This window comes from Talpa europaea (assembly GCF_964194135.1).
Source record: "Talpa europaea genome assembly, chromosome: 15".
Classification (NCBI taxonomy): domain Eukaryota; kingdom Metazoa; phylum Chordata; class Mammalia; order Eulipotyphla; family Talpidae; genus Talpa; species Talpa europaea.
In genome coordinates, this window is record NC_140083.1 from 63,509,752 (window position 1) to 63,530,146 (window position 20,395).

At 38.3% G+C, this 20,395-nt stretch overlaps 2 protein-coding genes and 1 pseudogene across 3 annotated transcripts; all 3 read left to right on the forward strand.

The window, feature by feature from the left end:
* Positions 1–7,261: 7,261 nt before the first annotated feature.
* LOC311185405 (putative taste receptor type 2 member 33) lies at positions 7,262–10,630 on the forward strand (annotated as a pseudogene). The gene is made up of 3 exons: positions 7,262–7,488; positions 7,817–8,023; positions 10,494–10,630. The product of its transcript is annotated as a putative taste receptor type 2 member 33 (transcript).
* An 881-nt stretch (positions 10,631–11,511) lies between these two features.
* Positions 11,512–12,453, forward strand: LOC311185406 (taste receptor type 2 member 42-like; the record flags this gene model as incomplete). The annotated part of the gene is made up of 1 exon (XM_084256033.1): positions 11,512–12,453. One exon carries the CDS (start codon positions 11,512–11,514, stop codon positions 12,451–12,453), a length of 942 nt encoding a protein of 313 aa, XP_084112159.1.
* A 6,700-nt stretch (positions 12,454–19,153) lies between these two features.
* Positions 19,154–20,101, forward strand: LOC311185407 (taste receptor type 2 member 19-like; the record flags this gene model as incomplete). The annotated part of the gene is made up of 1 exon (XM_084256034.1): positions 19,154–20,101. The coding sequence occupies one exon, from the start codon at positions 19,154–19,156 to the stop codon at positions 20,099–20,101; it is 948 nt and encodes a 315-aa protein (XP_084112160.1).
* Between the last annotated feature and the right edge of the window lie 294 nt (positions 20,102–20,395).

Genomic DNA, 20,395 nt, shown 5'->3' on the forward strand with positions numbered 1-20,395 from the left:
TTCAAGTAACTATTATTCCTAATAGCTGGCACTGAGAAATCATACAAATGTCCATCATTGTTAAAATGGTAAATCAATCACAGCATTAGACACAACAGAAGACTCTAAAACAATGAAAAAATACAGTTTAGATTTATAAATTATTTTCTTGATAGAGAAGAGAAAATTATATGTAAGAAGGCACAATTGTTAAAGCAAAATATTCAGTGTAATGTTTGGTTATGTTTGTGTATTTGTAGTGCTACTTTGGTTACTGTAATAAAATAAACATTTAATCACAAGAGTTGGGAATGCAAACAAGCAGGTGGAGAATTTGCTTGCAAATTTTGCTATGAAAATATGAAAGATTACATACTCTATAATTGTAAAGAGGATATGGTCGTGTCTACATGCAAATGCTTTAAATGCTAAGTAATGTTTGTAGAAGAAAGGAAGACAAATAGCAAATGAATTATAGATATGCTTGTGTTTTCCCTCCTTGTGAAGAAAGGAAAACAAATAGCAAATGAATTATAGATATGCTGGTTTTAAATTAGTTTTGATAAGTGGTAGATGAAGATACTCTCTCAAGCTAGCCCTAATGCTGAGAATATTAATATAAATATCATAAGGCCATGGAGAAGATTGGTAATTTTCTTCAATGACAGTAATCTGTACCACTTAGAAAACTTAATTAAGGCACACCAATCTCTTAGTGTTCTCCCATTTAGTTGTCTTCACCCTCCTCATCCACCCGCCCCCCTCACCACTATGTACCTCATTTAATGATTTATATTTGAAATGCTTACAAACATAAGTTGGACATGACTAAATGCTTCCTTAAAGATCAGTGTGGGTAACTTTAGTAAATGAAATATTTCAAGGCAAACTGAATACATTTAGAAATTGAGAGTTATTTGATTTAAATGTGTTACATGAGCAAATTATTCATATGTGATCTTGATCACAGAGTTAAGGCACATTAGAAGTAGAATAAAAGTAAAGGAACTGCTGAAAAATAAGTCAATGAGTAGGATGTATTAACATTGTGATTGATGTATTAGCATCTGTTGTTTGAATGTTTTGAAATCAAGTTCTGCTTCAACTTTCCCTGTAATGAGAGCTGCGCTGATGATGAGAGAAATAAACTGCCGTCCAAGAAAATCTGCTCACCTCACATCCATTACCAATTCCTCGCAACTTGGTAGAAAGAGACCAGACCGTGATTTTATTTATTCTGTGACTAAAGTTTGGGAAAAGAAGATTGTTACTATTTCCTTTTTAATTGCTATAATAAAAAGGTTTTTTAAACAGTGGTCTGAGTATTTTATACGGTTTCCCCATAAAAGATGACTTATAGAAGAAGAGCAAAATAACGTTCATAACACAAAAACAATAAGATTGAGAAAATTAATAATTAAAACTAATTCAACACACTTATTTGGTTACCAGTTAGACTAGAAGAAGTGAGAATTAGTCGATTTAGAAGATAAATACCCAGAATGAAACACAAAGAGATAAAGAGATGGAAAATAAGGCTAGAGGGTAAGAGACATGAGGTTCACAGTCACAAAGTCTAACATACTCCAAGACTTCTGGAAGATAGAAGAGAGAAAATGCAATAGTGGTGATATTCTCCAAAGGGATAAAATTTCAATTCATTCACTTAAAAAGTCATCAAAACTTAGATAACTGAAGCAATTTAACTTAGAAACTCTATAGGAAACCAAAGACCAAAGAAAGTCTTGTTAAAGTCAGCCATAAATTATAGATTATATTAAAAGGAACAATAGTTTGAATGATTTTAAAGTATTTCATGTGTACCTGGAAGCCAGTTAATTTGACTTATGTGCAATTTAGGATGGATGTCCCCGGGGGCAACTTGACTCTGAAGGCTCTGGCGTCTCCTGCAAACAGTTCACTAACTTTGGCCTGTTCTCACGGTGATTACCACAGTGGTGATTACAAAACTGGGCCAGCCTTTGTGTCAAGTACTAATTTCCCATTTATCAAGTAAATTTACATAAGTGAGCTCAGAGCAAAAGGGCAAGGAGTCACTTTGTCCATGTTTGGCAGATACTGCAAAATCACTTCCCAAAAGGTGCAACTACAGTGCAGATAAACAATTTTCTTTTCTTTTTTTGTATTTGAAGAGCAGCTTTATTAGAAAGGGATAGGACAGTAAAAGACACTTGCATAGACACAAGTGGGCAGAAAGAGCTACCCCGAAAGGGACAGGTCTGCTGAGAGAGGCCTGCATGGTTGCAGGCAGGAGGCCTTGAGGAGAGCGGCCTCCTCTGAGGGAGGTCAGTGAAGAGAAGTCCCAACATGATACAGGTCATGGGCAGCCAGAAAGCTGCTGCCCTGCAGAGGGAGTTGGTAATAAGAGGCACCTGCATAGTCACAGGTGGGCAGTGGGAGTGCTGCTGAGGATAAACAATTTTCAAGAAAATGAGGTGCTCTGCCCCATTTACTTTCTTGGCAAAATTATTCAGGGCTCCTCCTATTTGTAAAATACTCTCACTCCCCTCTGAGCACCCCGGAGGTCTCACTCAATGTAAGGGCAGGAAGACCATAGAGCAGGTTTTCTATGATCGCATGCAGACCGGAGTAAAGGAGGAAAGAGTCCTGGAGACTTCAGTGGCTTTTTTGCAGGCTTTTATTTGGATTTACCAGGTACACGGCAGGCAGGAGTGCTGGTGGGCCGGGAGGCTGGCAGTCCTCCCAGCCCCCAGCAAGTCTTCACTCTTTCTGGGCTCTCCGGGCTTCTCTCTGCTTCTCTGCCCTCGGCTTCTCTGCTTCTCCTGGCTTCTACTGGCGTCCCCGTGACGCCGCCCTTAAAAAGCACAGTCTTAGCCCAGGTGAATCTCATCTGCCTATGCCCACACCCTACTCCAGGTGCCCGCCATCAGGCATGCATTCAGGACAGCAAGGATCTGTCATCTATCCTGATGGCGGGAGGGCAGAAAAGCCTGACATTTTTTCCTTACCCTACACTCAATTACAGCATTATTTTTGAATTCTAGGATCTCATGATCTACATCCTGTTTGGGGATAGCGCCTCTTCATCCAGAAATCAAGGAAGAGAACTGTCTGTCAAAGCTGTGGCACCACTCATTGAAGTCAATGTCCTAATCGTAGAACCAAGGTAGTATGTTATTTATAAATCAAGGGGGAACTAAGGTTGCAGATGGAATCAAGGCATCTAATCAGTTGACTTTGTAACATGGAGATTATCCTGGATTAGCCACGTGTGCTGATTAGAATTACCTGAGCCTGATTAAGTGTCGGTGGGAGACAGAGGGCCTGAGTCAGAGAAAGACCCGTGAAGATGGAAACAGCTAGCAGAGTTATGTGTACACTGGCCTCGAAGAAGAGAGGGTGCATGACTTTAGGAAAGTGGATAAATTCCAGCAGGAAGAACAAACAAGAAATGAAACTTTCCTAAATCCTCCAAGACAAATCCACTCACTGACATCTTGATTTTAGCCCAGTGAGTTCAATTTTAGGTTTAAGACCTCCAGAATGGTATGATAATAACTTTGTGTTGTTAAGCCAGCAAATTTGTGATCAGTTGTTACAGGAAACAAACACAACTTTCGATAAAACTTGCTGTATTCTTCACCATAGACAGCTTCCATATTCACAAATTCTCTAAACATATGACTTCTGACCATGAGTCCTTTGCATGATCTGAAAAACACTGTCAAATTTCTGAATATGTACTGCATATTAGTTAAATTTTCTAAAGAATGAGACCAATAGGTAATAGTTGCATATAGATAAAGACACAGGAAAAAAATAAATTAAAAGAAACTGGCTCAACGCCATTACAGATGTTGAGAAGTCATGAGTTAGACAAGGGGCGAGACCAGGTGAACAGATGGTATGGCTCCAGGGTAAGTCAAAGACCTGAGCACCAGGGGGCCTCCCTGGTGGTGCAAGGAGTTAAGCACAGCACTGTGAAACTATCCATAGCCTGCAGCCTCTGCAGCATGAGTTCAATCCCCGGCCAGCCAGGGAGATATCCAAATGGCTCAGCAGACCTCTCCTGTTTCGCCCTCTGCTCGCCTCAGCAGTGTATTTCAGTCAGTCTGCCTGTTCTGCTCCCCACTCTGTCTCTGGTGAATCCTCTCACCCCCCACACCTCGGGCCTGTACCCCAGTTCTTGTATGCATAAATAAATAAATCTTAAAAAAAAAACCAAAACACCTGAGTACCAGGACAGTCTATGTAGTCAGCTTTGGTCATGATCTAAGACTGGCAGTCTGGGAATGATGTTGAGCATGAGGACTGCCATGTACAGAGAGCATGAATTCTCTTGCTCAGCTCTATTTTTGGCTCTAGTGCTCTATCCAAGACCTTCAGTGAATTAGATGAGGCCCACCCACCATGGAGAGAGCAATCTGCTTTACTCAGACTGCTGACTTAAATGTTAATCTTACAGAAACACCATCGTTGATAGACCCAGAATAATGTTTAAGCTAATGGCTGACCACCCTGTGACACATAAAATTAACTATCACAGGTCCACTTCTAAAAACTTGGCATCCATACACATCTCCCTAAATCATTTTTGAGCTCCAAATAAAGATAAGATCAAGTCATAATTCTGCCTGACATATGTGACTATCCTGTGTTCAACCAAAAACATGCAAATCCCTTCCCCAGATTTGGTGGTAAGATCTTTGAGTGAAGTTTACTCTCGTTGGCATTCTGCAACTTCAGTACTATGATGTATAAAATTAGCAATACTTGAATACTATATCAAGTCAATATAACTTGTTAATAATAGAGTGTAAGAGAGGGAGTAAAGCCTAGAGAATTTTAATATATATATAATATGTATATTCGATATTCAAATATACAAAATATTCCTAAAAATTAAGCAAGAATTAATTCAGCAAGTTATAATACTTGTTTTATAACAGGTCGCCGGGTCATAAATGGTATTATAATGAACTTCTATTACTCATTTGGTGTTCCCTTTGCTTCAGAAGAATCCTCAACTGGTCACTGATTTTTAACCAAAGGGAACAAACCTTCATTCTTGAAGGGCCTGGTCATTAGTAGTCCTGTTTAGCTAGCATTGTTGTAGTTTTCTGCTGACATAAATCACAGTGCAGGCTAATACTAAGAGACTATTTAAGGGATCTCCATATTGCAGACATATTTCTAACCTCCATCATGGAGTCCAATTTTCCCTTGGTAGTCAATCTTGATTATCCCTGTCAGCACAGTAACTTCCTTCTTCCTTTGTTGATTTAGAGGTATGAGGACTCCAAAGTAACCAGGTGGCATTCTCACATTCAGTTCAATGGAACCATTGTGTCTCCTGGTACAAGTGTACCTCTCCTTGTAATATGACCTCTCAACCAGCAGAGCATAAAGTCAGTGGAGACATTAAGCAAAAATTAGCTATTGGGATACTAGAGGTGACAATGAATGGAGTCAGTGGAACTTGCCCCTCCCCGTACCCACCACCCTTATTTCCAGCCTTAGTTTCTGGATTTCTTAATCTTAGCTCTTGGAGAAACCAACACATTGCCTGCTGATTCCAAGCATATGTGAAGAATTTTACTCTGGTCTTGCACAGTATCACACCAGTTGGCACCATAACTGTGTCTTCCAAAGGACATTCTACCATTTTGTCATACTAGCCACTTTGGGATGGTGAGGAGTATGGTAGATACTCATCTGGGTTTTATAAGCAAGGGCTTAGTACCACACTTGTATTGAAGTTAATTCTTGCGTCAGAATAGGACTCAGCAATTTTTTTTCCCCTTGTAGATGAGACAAACCTCATGGCTCTGTGTATTTAAAAAACAAAGAAAAAAATTATACACCAAACCCAACACCATATAAATATTATGCAACTATTTTCTAGAAGCATTCTTGTTTTCTCTTTTGTATTAAGCCTTGTATGATCACCTTTCTACATGAATCTGGTATTAAAAAAACTAAGTACAGGGCCTCCCTGGTGGTGCAGGGTAAGTGTCAGCACTATGAAGCTATCAGCAGCAACTGCAGCATGAGTTCCATCCCTGGCCAGGGAGCTACCCACATGGTACAGCAGACCTCTCCTGTCTCGCCTGCTGTTCCCTTCAGCAGTGTATTTCAGTAGATCTGCCTGTTCTGCTCCCCACTCTGTCTCTGGTGAATCCTCTCACCCCCCCCACCTTTGGCCTGCACCCCAGTTCTTGTATGCAAAAATAAATAAAATAAATCTTTAAAAAAAGTACAGAATGATGACCATCCTGAGCCTCCCTGGTGGGCTAGGGCTTAAGTCTCAGCACTATCACCACGACAGCCTGAATTTGATCCCCGGCCAGGGAGCTAACCTATTTGGCAGAGCAGACCTTTCATGTCTTGCCTGCTGCTCCCCTCAGCTGTGTATTTCAGTAGATCTGCCTGTTCTGCTCCCCACTCTGTCTCTGGTGAATTCTTTCACCCCCCGCACCTCTGACCTACACATTTCTTCTATGCAAAAATAAATAAATTAAAAAAAAAGAATAATGGCCATGTAAATTATGACCAAGCTTCACCTACTAATTTGGATATTAATTCTATAATCAGTGGAAGAGGTTTGCAAATTTTACTCGTCACAACTATATTTGTGAACACAAATTCTGAGAGGTTAAACAAGGAAACCAATAGCAAGACAATGAAAGAGGATATGTCTTTATTTGCATGCTAGCAAATGAGAATTCAGCTTTCACGTTGACCTCACTTATGAACTATTCCAGCCCACAATAAGAAGTGAAATCATACGATTAAGAATCAATTTGAGGGGCCTCCTTGTGTGGCACAGGGGTTAAAGACAGTACTGTGAAGCTATCGCCAGCCACTACAGCATGATTTCTATCCCTGGCCAGGGAACAACCCACATAGCACAGCAGACCTCTCCTCTCTCACCTGCTGCTCCCCTCAGCAGTGTATTTCAGTAGATCTGCCTGTTCTTCTCCCCACTCTGTCTCTGGTGGATCTTTTCACCCCCCACATCTCCGGCCTACACCCCAGCTCTTGTGTGCATGAATAAATAAATCTTTAAAAAAAAAGAATCAATTTGAACTATTTGGAGAATAACAATGATTTTTTTTTAAAAAAAGACATTATTGAACTTGTCTATTAGCACACCTGGTGTTCTCCTGCTTGACATTAGTCACAGAATTGAAAATAAGCAAAACTTCACTGTGCATTCAAAAATCAGCTGCACATGTATCTTTGGTCAGAAAATCAACAGCAATGATCTTAGACTTGATTTTTTGCTTTTTTTCTAGACATGATAACTTTACTGCTGAGCATTGCTGCCAACAGAGTCATGTTAGAATTTATTCTAGGAAATTTGGCCAATGGCTTCATAGTGCTGGTGAACTGCATTGACTGGGCCAAGAGACAAAGGTTCTCCTCAGTGGATGGTTCTCCTTACTGCTCTGGCGGTTTCCAGAATTGGTTTGCTCTGGGTAATATTAATAATTTGGTATGCAACTGTGTTTAATTCCACTTTGTGTAGTTTAAAAGCATTTATAATGATTATGAATATTGCCTGGATAATAAGTCACTACTTTAGCACCAGGTTTGCTACAATTCCCAGTGTATTTTGTTTGCTCAAGATTTCTCCAGCCTTACATTTCTGTACATAAAGTGGAGAGATGAAAGTGTGCTTCTCATATTACCATTGGGGAGTTTGGTCATTTTGGTTTCCCAACTTGCATTTTGAAGCCTAGATGGAAATATTCTGACAAGAGAATATAAAGGACACATCAATTGGAACACCAAATTCAGAGGCATTGTGCATCTTCCAGATAGGACCTATTCACGCTGGCAAACTTCACAGCAACTGTGAAGTTTACTATGTCCTTGGTGCCTTTTCTGCTGTTAATCTTCTCCCTGTGGAAACATCTCAAGAGGATGCAGCTCAGGCGCAAAGGGTATGAAGACCCCAGCACCAGGATCCGCATCAGATCCGTGCAGACCATGGTCTCCTTTCTCCTGCTATTGGCCAGTTACTTCTTGGTTGTCATCTTCACAGTTTGGAATGATAGTAGCCTCTTGAACAACCTGGCCCACATACTTTGCAATGTTCTTTTAATCCTATATCCTTCCAGTCACTCATATTTATTTTTTTAATATTTATTTATTTATGCATACAAGAATTGGGGTACAGGTAGAAGTGTGGGGGGTGAGAGGATTCTCCAGAGACAGAGTGGGGAGCAGAACAGGCAGACTGACTGAAATACACTGCTGAGGGGAGCAGTGGGCGAGTCAGGAGAGGTCTGCTGCGCCATGTGGGTAGCTCCCTGGCTGGGGATCAAACTTGAACTCATGCTATAGTGGTTGTGAATAGCTTCATAGATTGCTCCTTAACCCCTTGCACCATCAGGGAGGTCCACACTCATAATTCTTGATTTGAGGAAACAAGAAGCTAAAGCAGGCCTGTGTGTCATTTTTGAGGCAGCTGAGGTGCTGACTGAAGGAAAGGAAGTGGGTGGGTGTTCCTGAGTCTATGGGCAGAAAATGAACTGATAAAGTCTAACACTTTATACTCCTTCTGCTTCTTCTAATGTGTGTATAATTTAATATTTCCCAAATATTATATTTATGCTTTTATAAAACTAACAACTTATACCAAGAAATCATTGCTATTTTCATTGTAGTTAGTGGCACACATATATACCCCAGGGTGTTTAGATTTCATTGCTTGAACTCCCAGTCTTTTGGATGGTAATGCTATTCTGTTCCAAATCACATGGTGAGGATGTCAGCTTGGAACAAATATTATTGTACCACGAGTCCTTACTTCATAGTTAATAGGGAGCAATGGGAACTGATGCTTGGATAAATGCACATGATAAAATTCAAGAGTGGCAGACATATTTACAGTTCATGTTACATGAATGTACAATAAATAGTGCTTAAGAATATGAGATGGTAGAAGGAGGTGAGAAGTTGAGAAGAGGATCAAGTTGTATAACAGGGATGAAGAGGAAAAGAAATGATCATGACCTGCTTTCAATGTTGGTCTCGTTCCAAGTGCAGATAGGGAAGCTATTTGTTCCAGGTTTTGAATTAAGATCTTTTTAAAAGTGATCTCTGATGTCAATTATTTCATTTTCTCCTAAACTTTTTTTTGGCCTCTGAATTGCCAATTTTCTCCTCCCCAAAATGTATTTTAAACTTCATTTTAAGAAGACTAAATTGTTCTGTATCTTAAAACATTTAAATTTAAGGATTTTTAAAAAATGTGGTATGTCATACAGTGAACATTCTGTATATATATGGAGTCTATGTAATAATTATAGAAAATGTCTTCAAGACCTGTTTTATTTTAATTTGTGGAAGTTTTCAAAAAAATCATGTTGACATACTCTTGAGATCACCATCTGTAAAAAAAATGTATAACCTTATTCCACAATTAATTTTCATTTCCATTGATTCTTAATATTATGAAATTTTATTTTTTTAATTAATTAATGTATGTTTAACTGTGGTAACATTGGAGTACCTCCATCAGGTATTACCACCCTAGTTCATGCACTACTGGTTCAGCCCTTATGGAAGGCAGAAAGGAGATGTCTTACTACTGTACCTGGGCATGTATCCAAAAAATTAAAAAACAATAATTCAAAAGGAAACTTGCACTCCCATGTTTATTGAAGTACTATTTAGTATAGTTAAACTATGGAAACAATGTAAATGCCCCAGAACAGACGAGTGGATCAAGAAAATGTAGTATTTATAAACAATGGAATACTACTCGGCAATCAAAAATATACACTTGTGCCCTTTGTGACAATATTAAGATTAATGTAATTTAAACTTTAAGATAAATGATTGTCACATCTAATATGTATTTGTTTTCAATCATCCCCCTCCACCAGGTGAATATTAGCACTGTAATATGGATCATGTCTGTGTTTTTAATGACAGCTCAAAACATACAAACCATTCTTTAGAATAGTTGGTTAAAATGGTATTGTAATGAATATTCTAATAGACACTATTAAGGTTGGAGAACCAATGAAAATGACACCTATGACATAATCTGTAAATTGCATGGACATCCTGCTTCTGTTTCTTCATCACTCAAATGCCAATTAACAAATCTGCACAATCTCAGTTCCAACCCCTGCATTAGACTGGGTAGAATAAGTGCTGTTACTAATAGGTTCCAAAATGTAAAAAGTCTTCAACACAATGCTCATTTAATTTTTTTAAAAAGATTTATTTATTTATGCCTACAGGAGCTGGGGTACAGGCCAGAGGTGTGGGGGGGTGAGAGGATTCACCAGAGATAGTGTGGGGAACAGAACAGGCAAATCAACTGAAATACACTGCTTGAGGGGAGCAGTGGGCGAGTCAGGAGAGGTGTGCTGTGCCATGTGGGTAGCTGCCTGGCCAGGGATCGAACTTGTGCTGCAGTGGCTAGGGATAGCTTCATACATTGCTTCTTAACCCCTTGAGCTCATTTAATTTTGCATTTGCAACAGCTCTGTCTTGCCCTCTCTCTGCAGTTATCCAAGGGGGTCAGATCGACCACAACTATGCATATTTAGCTGTGACTCCAAGGTTGTCCTGGAGTCACCTCCATGGTAGCAGGGAGGAGAGGAGCACGTGTGGGAGTGAGCCGTGTAATGAACAAAAAGTGTGAAAGCAGTTGTTCTATCTAATGCAAGGGCAGCACGGTCATGTCCCTTTGATATCGTGTGCATGTCCTTGCTTCTGTCTTGAATTCTTTTTCAGTTTCTTTACAAATCCCAAAGAATCCAAGTTCACATTAACTGTTTTTATTTTCATAAAATCCTAACAGTGCCCCACTGTAGCATTTGGAGCTTCCTAATGTGGTGCCACTACGTTTTCTTCTTAATTTTGATTTTGGTTTCTAAAATGCCATGAAGAAGTTATTAATAGTCACATGTTCTAGTAATCATGTGTGCTTTTTTGAAGGGTAAACATTTCTTTAATTTGTTTCTATAAACAATTTACATTGACTCAACAAACTTACTTGATAGGCTGAAGTGTTTTCCTGATGAGTGACCAATAATGACTGAATTATATTGTTTTTCTAACAATTTTTATTCAAATCTAAAATATTTGCATTCAAGGACATGGCTCAAGGGACATGAATATACAGGTGGTGGAAAACAGTGCTCATATTTGCATGTTGACATACCTGTCTTCATCTTTTCAGTCATTTGCACAGGTAGAAAATTGTAGCTAGTGCCAAGGATAAGAGGGCATCATTAGCAAGAACTCTGGATATAACATAGTAGCTGACTATATAAGTAATAAGAAAGGTGTTCATGGAAGTTTGTATTTCTTAGCAGAACTATTTGGTGGCACCAGAATTATAACACACATAGAATGAACCATCTTTTGTAAAGATCGCTGAAACTGTCACAGAGCAGGGTCTATCCTTGCTGGAGTTATGATGAACACGTGTACAGAAAGCAACATGAATGGATGTCAATCTGCATCTAGGTAACTCTAGAACTGTCAGTGAGACACAACATTGGAGATACTTTTCTAGAAATGTCAACTGCAGTGAAAACCTCCTTTCTGGTGGTGATCACAGGAGAAATCACCTTAGGGCTGCTGGGAAACGGGTTCATTGCACTGGTCCACTGCAGGGAGTGGGTCAAGAAGGGGACAATCTCATCAGCCGATTTCATCCTGACCAGCTTGGCTGTGGCCAGAATCCTTCAACTGTGGGTAACAATATTGGACGCATATATTGTGGTGTTCTTTCCACACCTGTATTTGTGTGGTGAATCAGCAAGAGTGATGACTTTTGTTTGGTCACTGAGTAATCACTTATCTACCTGGGCAGCCACCTGCCTCAGCATTTTCTACTTGCTGAAGATCGCCACCTTCTCCCACTTCATTTTCCTCTGGCTGAAGTGGAGAATGAACAGAGTGCTTCTTGTCATTTTCCTGGGGTCTTTGTTTTTATTGTGTATAAATGCCCTCTTGCAGGATGCTTTTACTGAGCTGTGGATGGACGCTTACAGAGAGCAGGAAAGAAACACGACTTCATATGTGGATGCAAATTATATTTTCTATCTGAGAAGCCTGATTCTTCTTAGCATGACCTACATTATCCCCTTCCTCCTGTCCCTGACCTCTTTGGTCCTTTTGTTTCTGTCCTTGGTGAGACACACTAGGAATTTGCAGCGCAACTCCATGGCTTCCCGGGACTCCAGCACAGAGGCCCATAAAAGGGCCATGAAAATGGTGACAACCTTCCTGCTCCTCTTCATCATATACTTTATCTCCACTCTCATGGCAAATTGGATCTTCTTTAAGCTATATAGACATCAGGACATAATATTTTTTGTGGCGATTTCATCTGTCTTTCCTTCAGGTCACTCATTTATTATAATTTTGGGAAACAACAAGCTGAAGCAGATTGCCTCAAGACTGCTGTGGCATCTTACATTCTCTGGAAGAAGAGCAAAGCCTTTTGCCTCATAGCATTAGAAACAGCTTTCTGTATTCCCTGAGAAAATGCTTTAATAGAAGTCCTGTAGGTTCATATTTAATTTCATCATTTTCTCATTGGGTCTTTTTGGTGTTATTAGTCAGAATTATAATTTGCCTTGAAATACACCTTCAGGGCTTCCCCTGGTGGCACAGCAGTGCGAAGCTGCCCACAGCCTCTGCAGCGCCGGTTCCATCCCCGGCCACTGGGCCAGGATACCACATTGCGCGCAGACCTCTCCTGCCTCACCTGCTGCTCCCCTCAGCAGTGTATTTCGTCAGTCTGCCTGTTCTGTTCCCCGCTCTGGCTCTGGTGAATTCTCTCACCCTCCCACGCTCTGACTGTATCCAGTGCTTGTATAAATAAATCTTAAAACAAAAAAATACACCTTCAGCTCATCATATTTTTCAAAGTGCTCTAACATATTATTTATTTAATGGGAATATCTATGTGATAACAGCAGTGGATACAAAAGCGGAAATTGACATGCAAAAGGTTATAAAATTATGTAATGGCATAGTAATAAATGTATATATGATATATAATATGCAAGACGAACAAGTGTATGAAATCGTAGTCATTTTTTTACTGAGTGATAGACTTGAATTTTGAATAGGAAAGGAATTATATTGTTAAGCATAATAGAAGTATAATATAGTTTATATAAATAAAAAGTATAAGTGTTGGTGTGGTATTTAATTTTGGAAAGGATCTGCAGCAATGGAAATATGCATACACTACTCATAGGATTATCAATCACTAAAACAACTCAGTATGAAGTATGGCATTACATGATTAAGGTGAAGAAGTATATCCAAAGACTCTTAAATGTACTCCCATTATTCAACCTAACAGATGAACTTTGGTACATGTATACCAGAATGTATATACTATAATGTGTATATAACTATCCCTTTTTTACAATTGAAATTGAGAGATCGTACATATGCCCATCGGTGATAAAATGGATGAATTGATTATAAAGTTTCTCAACCATAGAATACTATAGAACAATAAAAATGAGCAAATTATAGCTTATAATCTTTTTAGTTTCTAGATAAAGAAAAACAGAAATAGAATGGTAAATTGTTAAAGCATAACACATATTCAGTACAATGTTTGGGTTTGTTTATGCACATGTAGTGCTACTTTGACTTCTGTAGTAAAATAGCCATTTAATCACAGTAGCTGGTAATGCAAATAAGCTGGTGAAGAATTTTGCTTCCAGATGTTTCTATGAAAATATGAAGAGAATGTATAATTTTTTATTAATATTCTCTAGGGGTAAGCAAAGGTCTAATACTTATACAATAATGGGTAATGACTTTTGTCAATTGTAAAAAAACACAGTTTCCTATTTGCATTGTACCACTTCAGCCTCAGGATAGAATAAACAGATCACAAAAATTCATCAGTACAAAAATACTTCAGAAGAAGAGTCTCATTTTTACATTTCCACTTATTGTATTATCTTTAAATTAACTTCATTTAGTTAGATTTTGCATGAGTAAAATGCTCACGTTCGGTGAGCTTTAATAATTGTATGTGACCTTGAATCATTAATCATAATCAAATAGAACAATTTTATCACCCAAAGTTATTTTATGTTCTTTTGCAGTCAGATTGAAAATACCACTCTTGTGTTTTCTTAGTTTTCCTGTTCAAGGTTTATTATAAATGAAATCATATTCTTTCAAAATGTAGTATAGTCTGTCTAGCTCTCTTCAATCATCATTTGAGCCTCAAAAAATTTTGAGGCTACGCAGACCTCTCCTGCCGCCCGCTGCTCCCCTCAGCAGTGTACCTCAGTCCTTCTGCCTGCTCTGCTCCCTGCTCTGACTCTGGTAAATTCTCACACTCTCCTGAGCTTCTGAATATACCCAGTGCTTGTATAAATAAATAAATAAATAAATAAATAAATAAATAAATAAATAAATAAATAAATAAATAAATCTTTAAAAAAAGATTTAATAAAAAAATTTTTGAGGCTAATTCATATTATTGTGTATATGATAGTTAATTATTTTATGGCAAAGGGGTATTTCATCCGATGGCTATTCTAAGTTTCTTTTCTCACCCCTGTTGATATATTTATCAGTCATCCAGTTTTGAGCTCCAATATGTAAAACTGTTGTCAGCAGTTCTGGGTGAGTCCTTTGTGGACATAGATTTTTATTTATGTTAAGTAGATATGCAAGAGTGGAATAGAAGGATTGTAGGGAATATGTATGTTTGATTTTAGTATAAACGTAAAACAGTCCTCCACAGTGATTGTATTATTTTGGCTCACAGCAGAAATACATAAGGGTTCCATTTACTTCACAACATTGCCAAAATCTTGGTATGATCAGTCTTTTGAATTTTATCACTCTAGTGGGCTTGACTTGGTATTTCATGGAGTGTTAATTTGTATTTTCCTTTCATGTAATGATGTTGGGTACCTGTTTTTTGGTTTATTGTATCTTCTTTTGTTAATGGTCTGTTGAAATATTATGCTTACTTTTCAAAAAGTGAAATGTTTGGTTTCTTTGCACAGTTGAATGAGTAGTATATACACACAAACTATATATATATATATATATATATATAAAATATAAAAAGACGTAGCAAGTATATATAATTATACAAAATACCAACCATTTGCAATACATATAATCAGTATGTGTGTGTGTGTGTATACTAATAAAAACAATATGGATGCATTGTTGCTGCTTTAGTGTCATATGATGTGTTTCCATTAAAAGAGATATACAGATGCTCAAGTTGAAAATGCACACAAATGTTCTTTTGTGCTAAGCTGCTTTTAGTGAGTCTTTCCAGTGGTTTAATCTACAGTGTGAAAAAATGCACAGCCTTTTGAGAGGATTAAAATTGCTTTGTATTTAGACCCTGAGTTATAAACATATAAATCATGTACGTTTGTATATGTCTATATTATATATTTATATATTTTGTATCCATTCTACGACCAAAATTTTCATTTTCTTCAGTGTCTATTCATGGAGTCCAATCCATCCTTTTTTTTTCTTTTTGTTTAGCAGTATGCATGTATGTGTGTGTTCATGTATGTCTTAGCTAAGAAATCTTTGTCTATATATGATCACAAAATTATTATCCAACTTCTTTTTTTCTAGAAGAATTATTATTTTATCTTCTATTTTTAGGTGTATGATAACTTCCTTTTTTTTTTTTTTGGTATAATGTGAGATAAGAGTTGAAGTTCATTTTTTCCATACTGTTATTCCCAGTGTCACTTGTTAAAAAGAATTTTGTTTCCCATGAATTTCTCAAAATAAAGTGACTGTACATATGTGTATCACTACACTGTTCATCCTTCCCATTGATCTACTTGTCTAAGCAAACAGCAGTACATTGATTTAATTACTGTCCCCCATAATCTTGAAATCACATATGTATCTCACTGAGCAAGAGTTTTCAGTTTTGATGTAGTACAATTTATTAATTTTTTTTAAAGATTTATTTTTAGTTTTTACAAGAACCGGGGTACAGGCCAGATGCACGAGGGAGAGAGGATTCACCAGAGACAGAGTGGGGAACAGAACAGGCAGACTGAGGAAATACACTGCTGAGGGGAGCAGCAGGCAAGGCAGGAGAGGTCTGCTTCACCATGTGGGATTCTTGCCAGCAGGCCGGGATCGGACCCGTGCTGCAGAGGCTGCCGCCAGCTTCACGGTGCTGGGCTCAACCGCATGCGCCACCAGGGAGGCCCCTCATTTATTAATTTTTAAACATTTTGCATCATACCTTTGATGTTGTAGTTAAGAGGTCTGACTAATCCAATATTACAAAACTTTTTTCATGTTTTCTTGTGAACATTGTATGGGGTTAGCTCTTCCATTTATGTCTATGATGAACTTTTATTTTTAAAGATTTATTTATTTATTTATACAAGCACTGGGTACAGTCAGAAGCGCGGGGAGGGTGAGGGAATTCACCAGATCCAGAGCGGGGAGCAGAGCAGGCAGAAGGACCCAAGTACACTGCTGAGGGGAGCAGGGGGCTGCAGGACAGGTCTGCGCGCCATGTGGGACCCTCCTCTGGTGGCCGGGGAGCAGGTGGGGATCGAACCGGTGCTGCAGAGGCTGCGGGCAACTTCGCAACCCAGCGCTCAACCACTGCGCCACCGGGGAGACCCCTATGATGAATTTTAATTTGATTTTTCATGTGATATGAAATAAAGATCAAAATTCAACTTTATGCATGTAGATATCCAGTTTTCCCAGGATCGTTTGTTGAAAAAAAATCATTTCCCCTGGAATTGACAGAGTACCTTTTTTTGAAATGGATTCACCATGATGGTTAGTGGTAATTTTTGAGCATCGTTTTATTTCATTGATATACATGTGAGTACTACCTTATGCAGCTTTGTAGCAAACTTTGAAATCAGGAAATGTAATCCTCCAATTTTGTTCTTTTTAAATAATATTCTTCGACTATCCTGTGTGCTCTGCATTTTCAATTATACTTTAGAAATAGTTTTTCACTTTTGCAAACTAGCCTTCTGGGATTTGATGGTGACTGTATTAAATATACAAATCATCTCTTCACCAAAAAAGGCATGCCTCTTATTTGATTTATTTCAGGTGATCCTCTTCCTTCCCTAACTCTGGAATGTACTTACAACATAAGTCTGACAATTTATTCCCCTTCATTGTTGCAGGAGGAAATCTTGCCTTTTCAACCTGCAGCAATGTACTCACAAGCGAAGTTCTGGTAGTTTAATTTTGAAGAGTCAACTATCACGTTTCAAATGATTAACAATCCTCGGTGTCTGCTGTTTCTGGGCAGGCTAATAAAAGCACTTTCCACAAATGGTGTACTTACTCTTCACAAAGACCTCCTGGGGAGATAATGTCATTCTCTGTCTTGTGCCACTGATGGTAAGAGGCACAGAGCAGCTAAGCTCCTAGTCCTGGATGAGGGTGATGTGAGGCCAAAAGTCCTGGTTCCCATCCTGGCAGTCTAAATCTAAATTATAATACAACTCAAAACATAAAACAAGTTCAAATTATAATACAAAAAAACTGGAGAAATTGTGACATAGACACTCAATGGAAAACTACCCAACTATAAAAAAAGATGAAATAGTACCTTTGGGGACAAAATGGATGAACCTTGAGGTGATTATGTAAGTGAAATAAATCAGATGGGAAAGACAGCTCTTGGGTAGTTTCATTTATTTGTGGAATGTAAATAATCAAAGAAAACAAATAGGCAAAATGAAATAACTTTTAGATTATGCGAAAAATATACTGGTTACCAGAGGAAAGGTGATGAGGAGGGAGAGGACTGGAGAAGAAAGCAGACAGGACATTGGCACTGGAGTTTTGGTAAGGGTAATTGAAGCATGTGCATATATGTAAGTGTGAACATGTGCCCCGAAAATGATATAGTATGTAAAGGACTGACTAACTGAGGAAAAAAAAATTTAATCTGAAACTGAGTAAAATCCAAGAGTAGAGGTTGTATTCTACTATTAGTCTTAAATATATTAGGAAGCCAAAAATTAATTAAACAGAAAAAATAAAGCTAAATATTCATATACAAAGAAGTTTAGAGTCTAGTGTGGAAACCACATGTTCTTTTGAATTTCTGGGAATATGTATAAAATTTTTGAGCATTTTATTTGTATAATTAATATTTAAATAGCAAATAGAATCAAGATGGTAATGTAACAGGGTGGTCCCCAGGAAAGGGGGAGGTTTTAGGTTTCCTGCCCCACCCAAAAGGAGAGTGTTGCTGAGCAGAGAGAGAAGGAGTACTTGCCTTCATAGGGGCCCCAAGAAAACTTTAATGGGAAATCTTAGATCCGTCTTACATAAATCTGACATGAAAAGCAAATCCACAGTGATGATGCTAGTTACAGCAAAGCTTCATCTAAGTGTATAGACACTCACTGTCCAGTCAATATATTGGGTTTTAAAATTTCACTAAATGGGCCTCCTTGGTGGCACAAGAGGTTAAGCACAGTACTGTGAAGCTATCTGCAGCCTCTGCAGCACAAGTACGATCCCTGGCTGTCCAGAGAGCTAACCCACATTGAGCAGTAGAACTCTCCTGTCTTGCCCACTACTCCCCTTAGAGGTTTATTTCAGTAGATCTGCCTGTTCTGCTCCCCGGGACTCTGTCTCTGGTGAATCCTTGCACCCCTAGCACCTCTGGTCTGTCCCCCAGTTTTTGTATGCATAAATAAATAAATCTTTAAAAAATAAATAAAATTTCACTAAATGACAAAGCTGATAACACAAATTATGGAGAAGTTAAACAAAGGGAAAATGCAAAACAATGAAAGAGAATATGTCTTTATTTGCATGTTCGCAAATGAGAATTCAGCTTTCACATCAACTTCAGTTGTGAATTATTCCAGCTTACAGCACGGACAGAAATCACATGAATAGGAATTAATTTGAACTGTTTGGGTAATAGCAGTCATTTTTACACATCATTGAGGGTGCCTGGCTAGCTCAGTCGGTAGGTAGAGCTTGAGACTGAAGCATCATTGAATTCATCTATTAGCATACTCCGGTGCTTTTCATTTAGAGACTATCAAAGAATTGAAAAGAAACAAGGACTTAACTGTGTATTCAGAAATCAGTTGCACATAGAATTTAAGATCAGAATATTATAGAATCACAGCCAGTGATATTAGACTAAGATTTTTTTCCCCTAAATATGATGATCGTACTGAATATTCATTTCTTCCTAGTAACGATAGCATTTATTGCAGGAAACTTTGCCAATGGCTTCATAGCTCTGGTGAACTGCATTGACTGGATCAAGAGACAAAGGTTCTCCTCAGTGGATAGAATTCTCACTGGTCTGGCGGTCTCCAGAATTGGGCTGATCTGGGTAACATTAATAAATAGGTATGCAACTGTGTTTTTTTCAACTTCCTATAGTTTAGAAGTGAACATTATTGTTCATATTGCCTGGATAACATGCAACCATCTTAGCACTTGGCTTGCTACTTGCCTCAACATATTTTATTTGCTCAAGATAGCCAATTTCTCTAACCTTATATTTTTTTATTTGAAGAGGAGAGTTAAAAGTGTCATTCTAGCAATACTGTTGGGGAGTTTGGTCTTTTGGGTTTTGAGTATTGCCATGATAAGCATAGATGAAGATGTGTGGACAAATGAATATGAAGGGAACGCCACTTGGATGAGCACACTGGAGGAAGTAATACGCTTTTCGCACATGACTGTTGCCACAGTGGAGAACTTTATACCCTTCCTTATGTCCCTGACATCTTTTCTGCTGTTGATCTTTTCTTTGTGGAAACATCTCAAGAGGATGCAGCTCAGAGGCAAAGGGTCCCCAGACCCCAGCACCGAGGTCCACATCAGAGCCATGCAGACCATGGTCTCCTTTCTCCTGCTATTTGCCATTTTCATCCTGGCTCTCACCATCTCTCTTTGGAGCTCAAACGGGCTCCAAAACAAACTATCCCTAGTGTTTTGTGAGAGTCTTTTAGTCCTGTATCCTTCAGGCCACTCATGTATCTTGATTTGGGGAAACAAGAAGCTAAATCAGGCCTGGGTGTCATTTCTGAGGCAGCTGAGGTACAAGTGGGTGGCAGCTCCGGTGTCGTCTTGCAGAAAACAAACTGGTGGAGTCTAACATTTTTTACTCCTACTGCTTCTTCTAATGTGTATGTAGAGAGTAACTTCTGAAAATTTATATAAAGGTCTTTTGCCTAAGCTTGTCACAAAAATACATATGATTTTTCCCATATAAGCAATTAAATGTTACAAGTTACTGTAAGAAATTCCCTAGGATTAAGAAGTCAGGTGTATTTCACAGACATAGCCTGTGTTCAATTCTCATTAAAGAATTTGTGATTTATATTTACAACATTATTTACACATAATGAAGACCCAAATTACCAACTCAGTTCAGGAAACCATTGTTTTT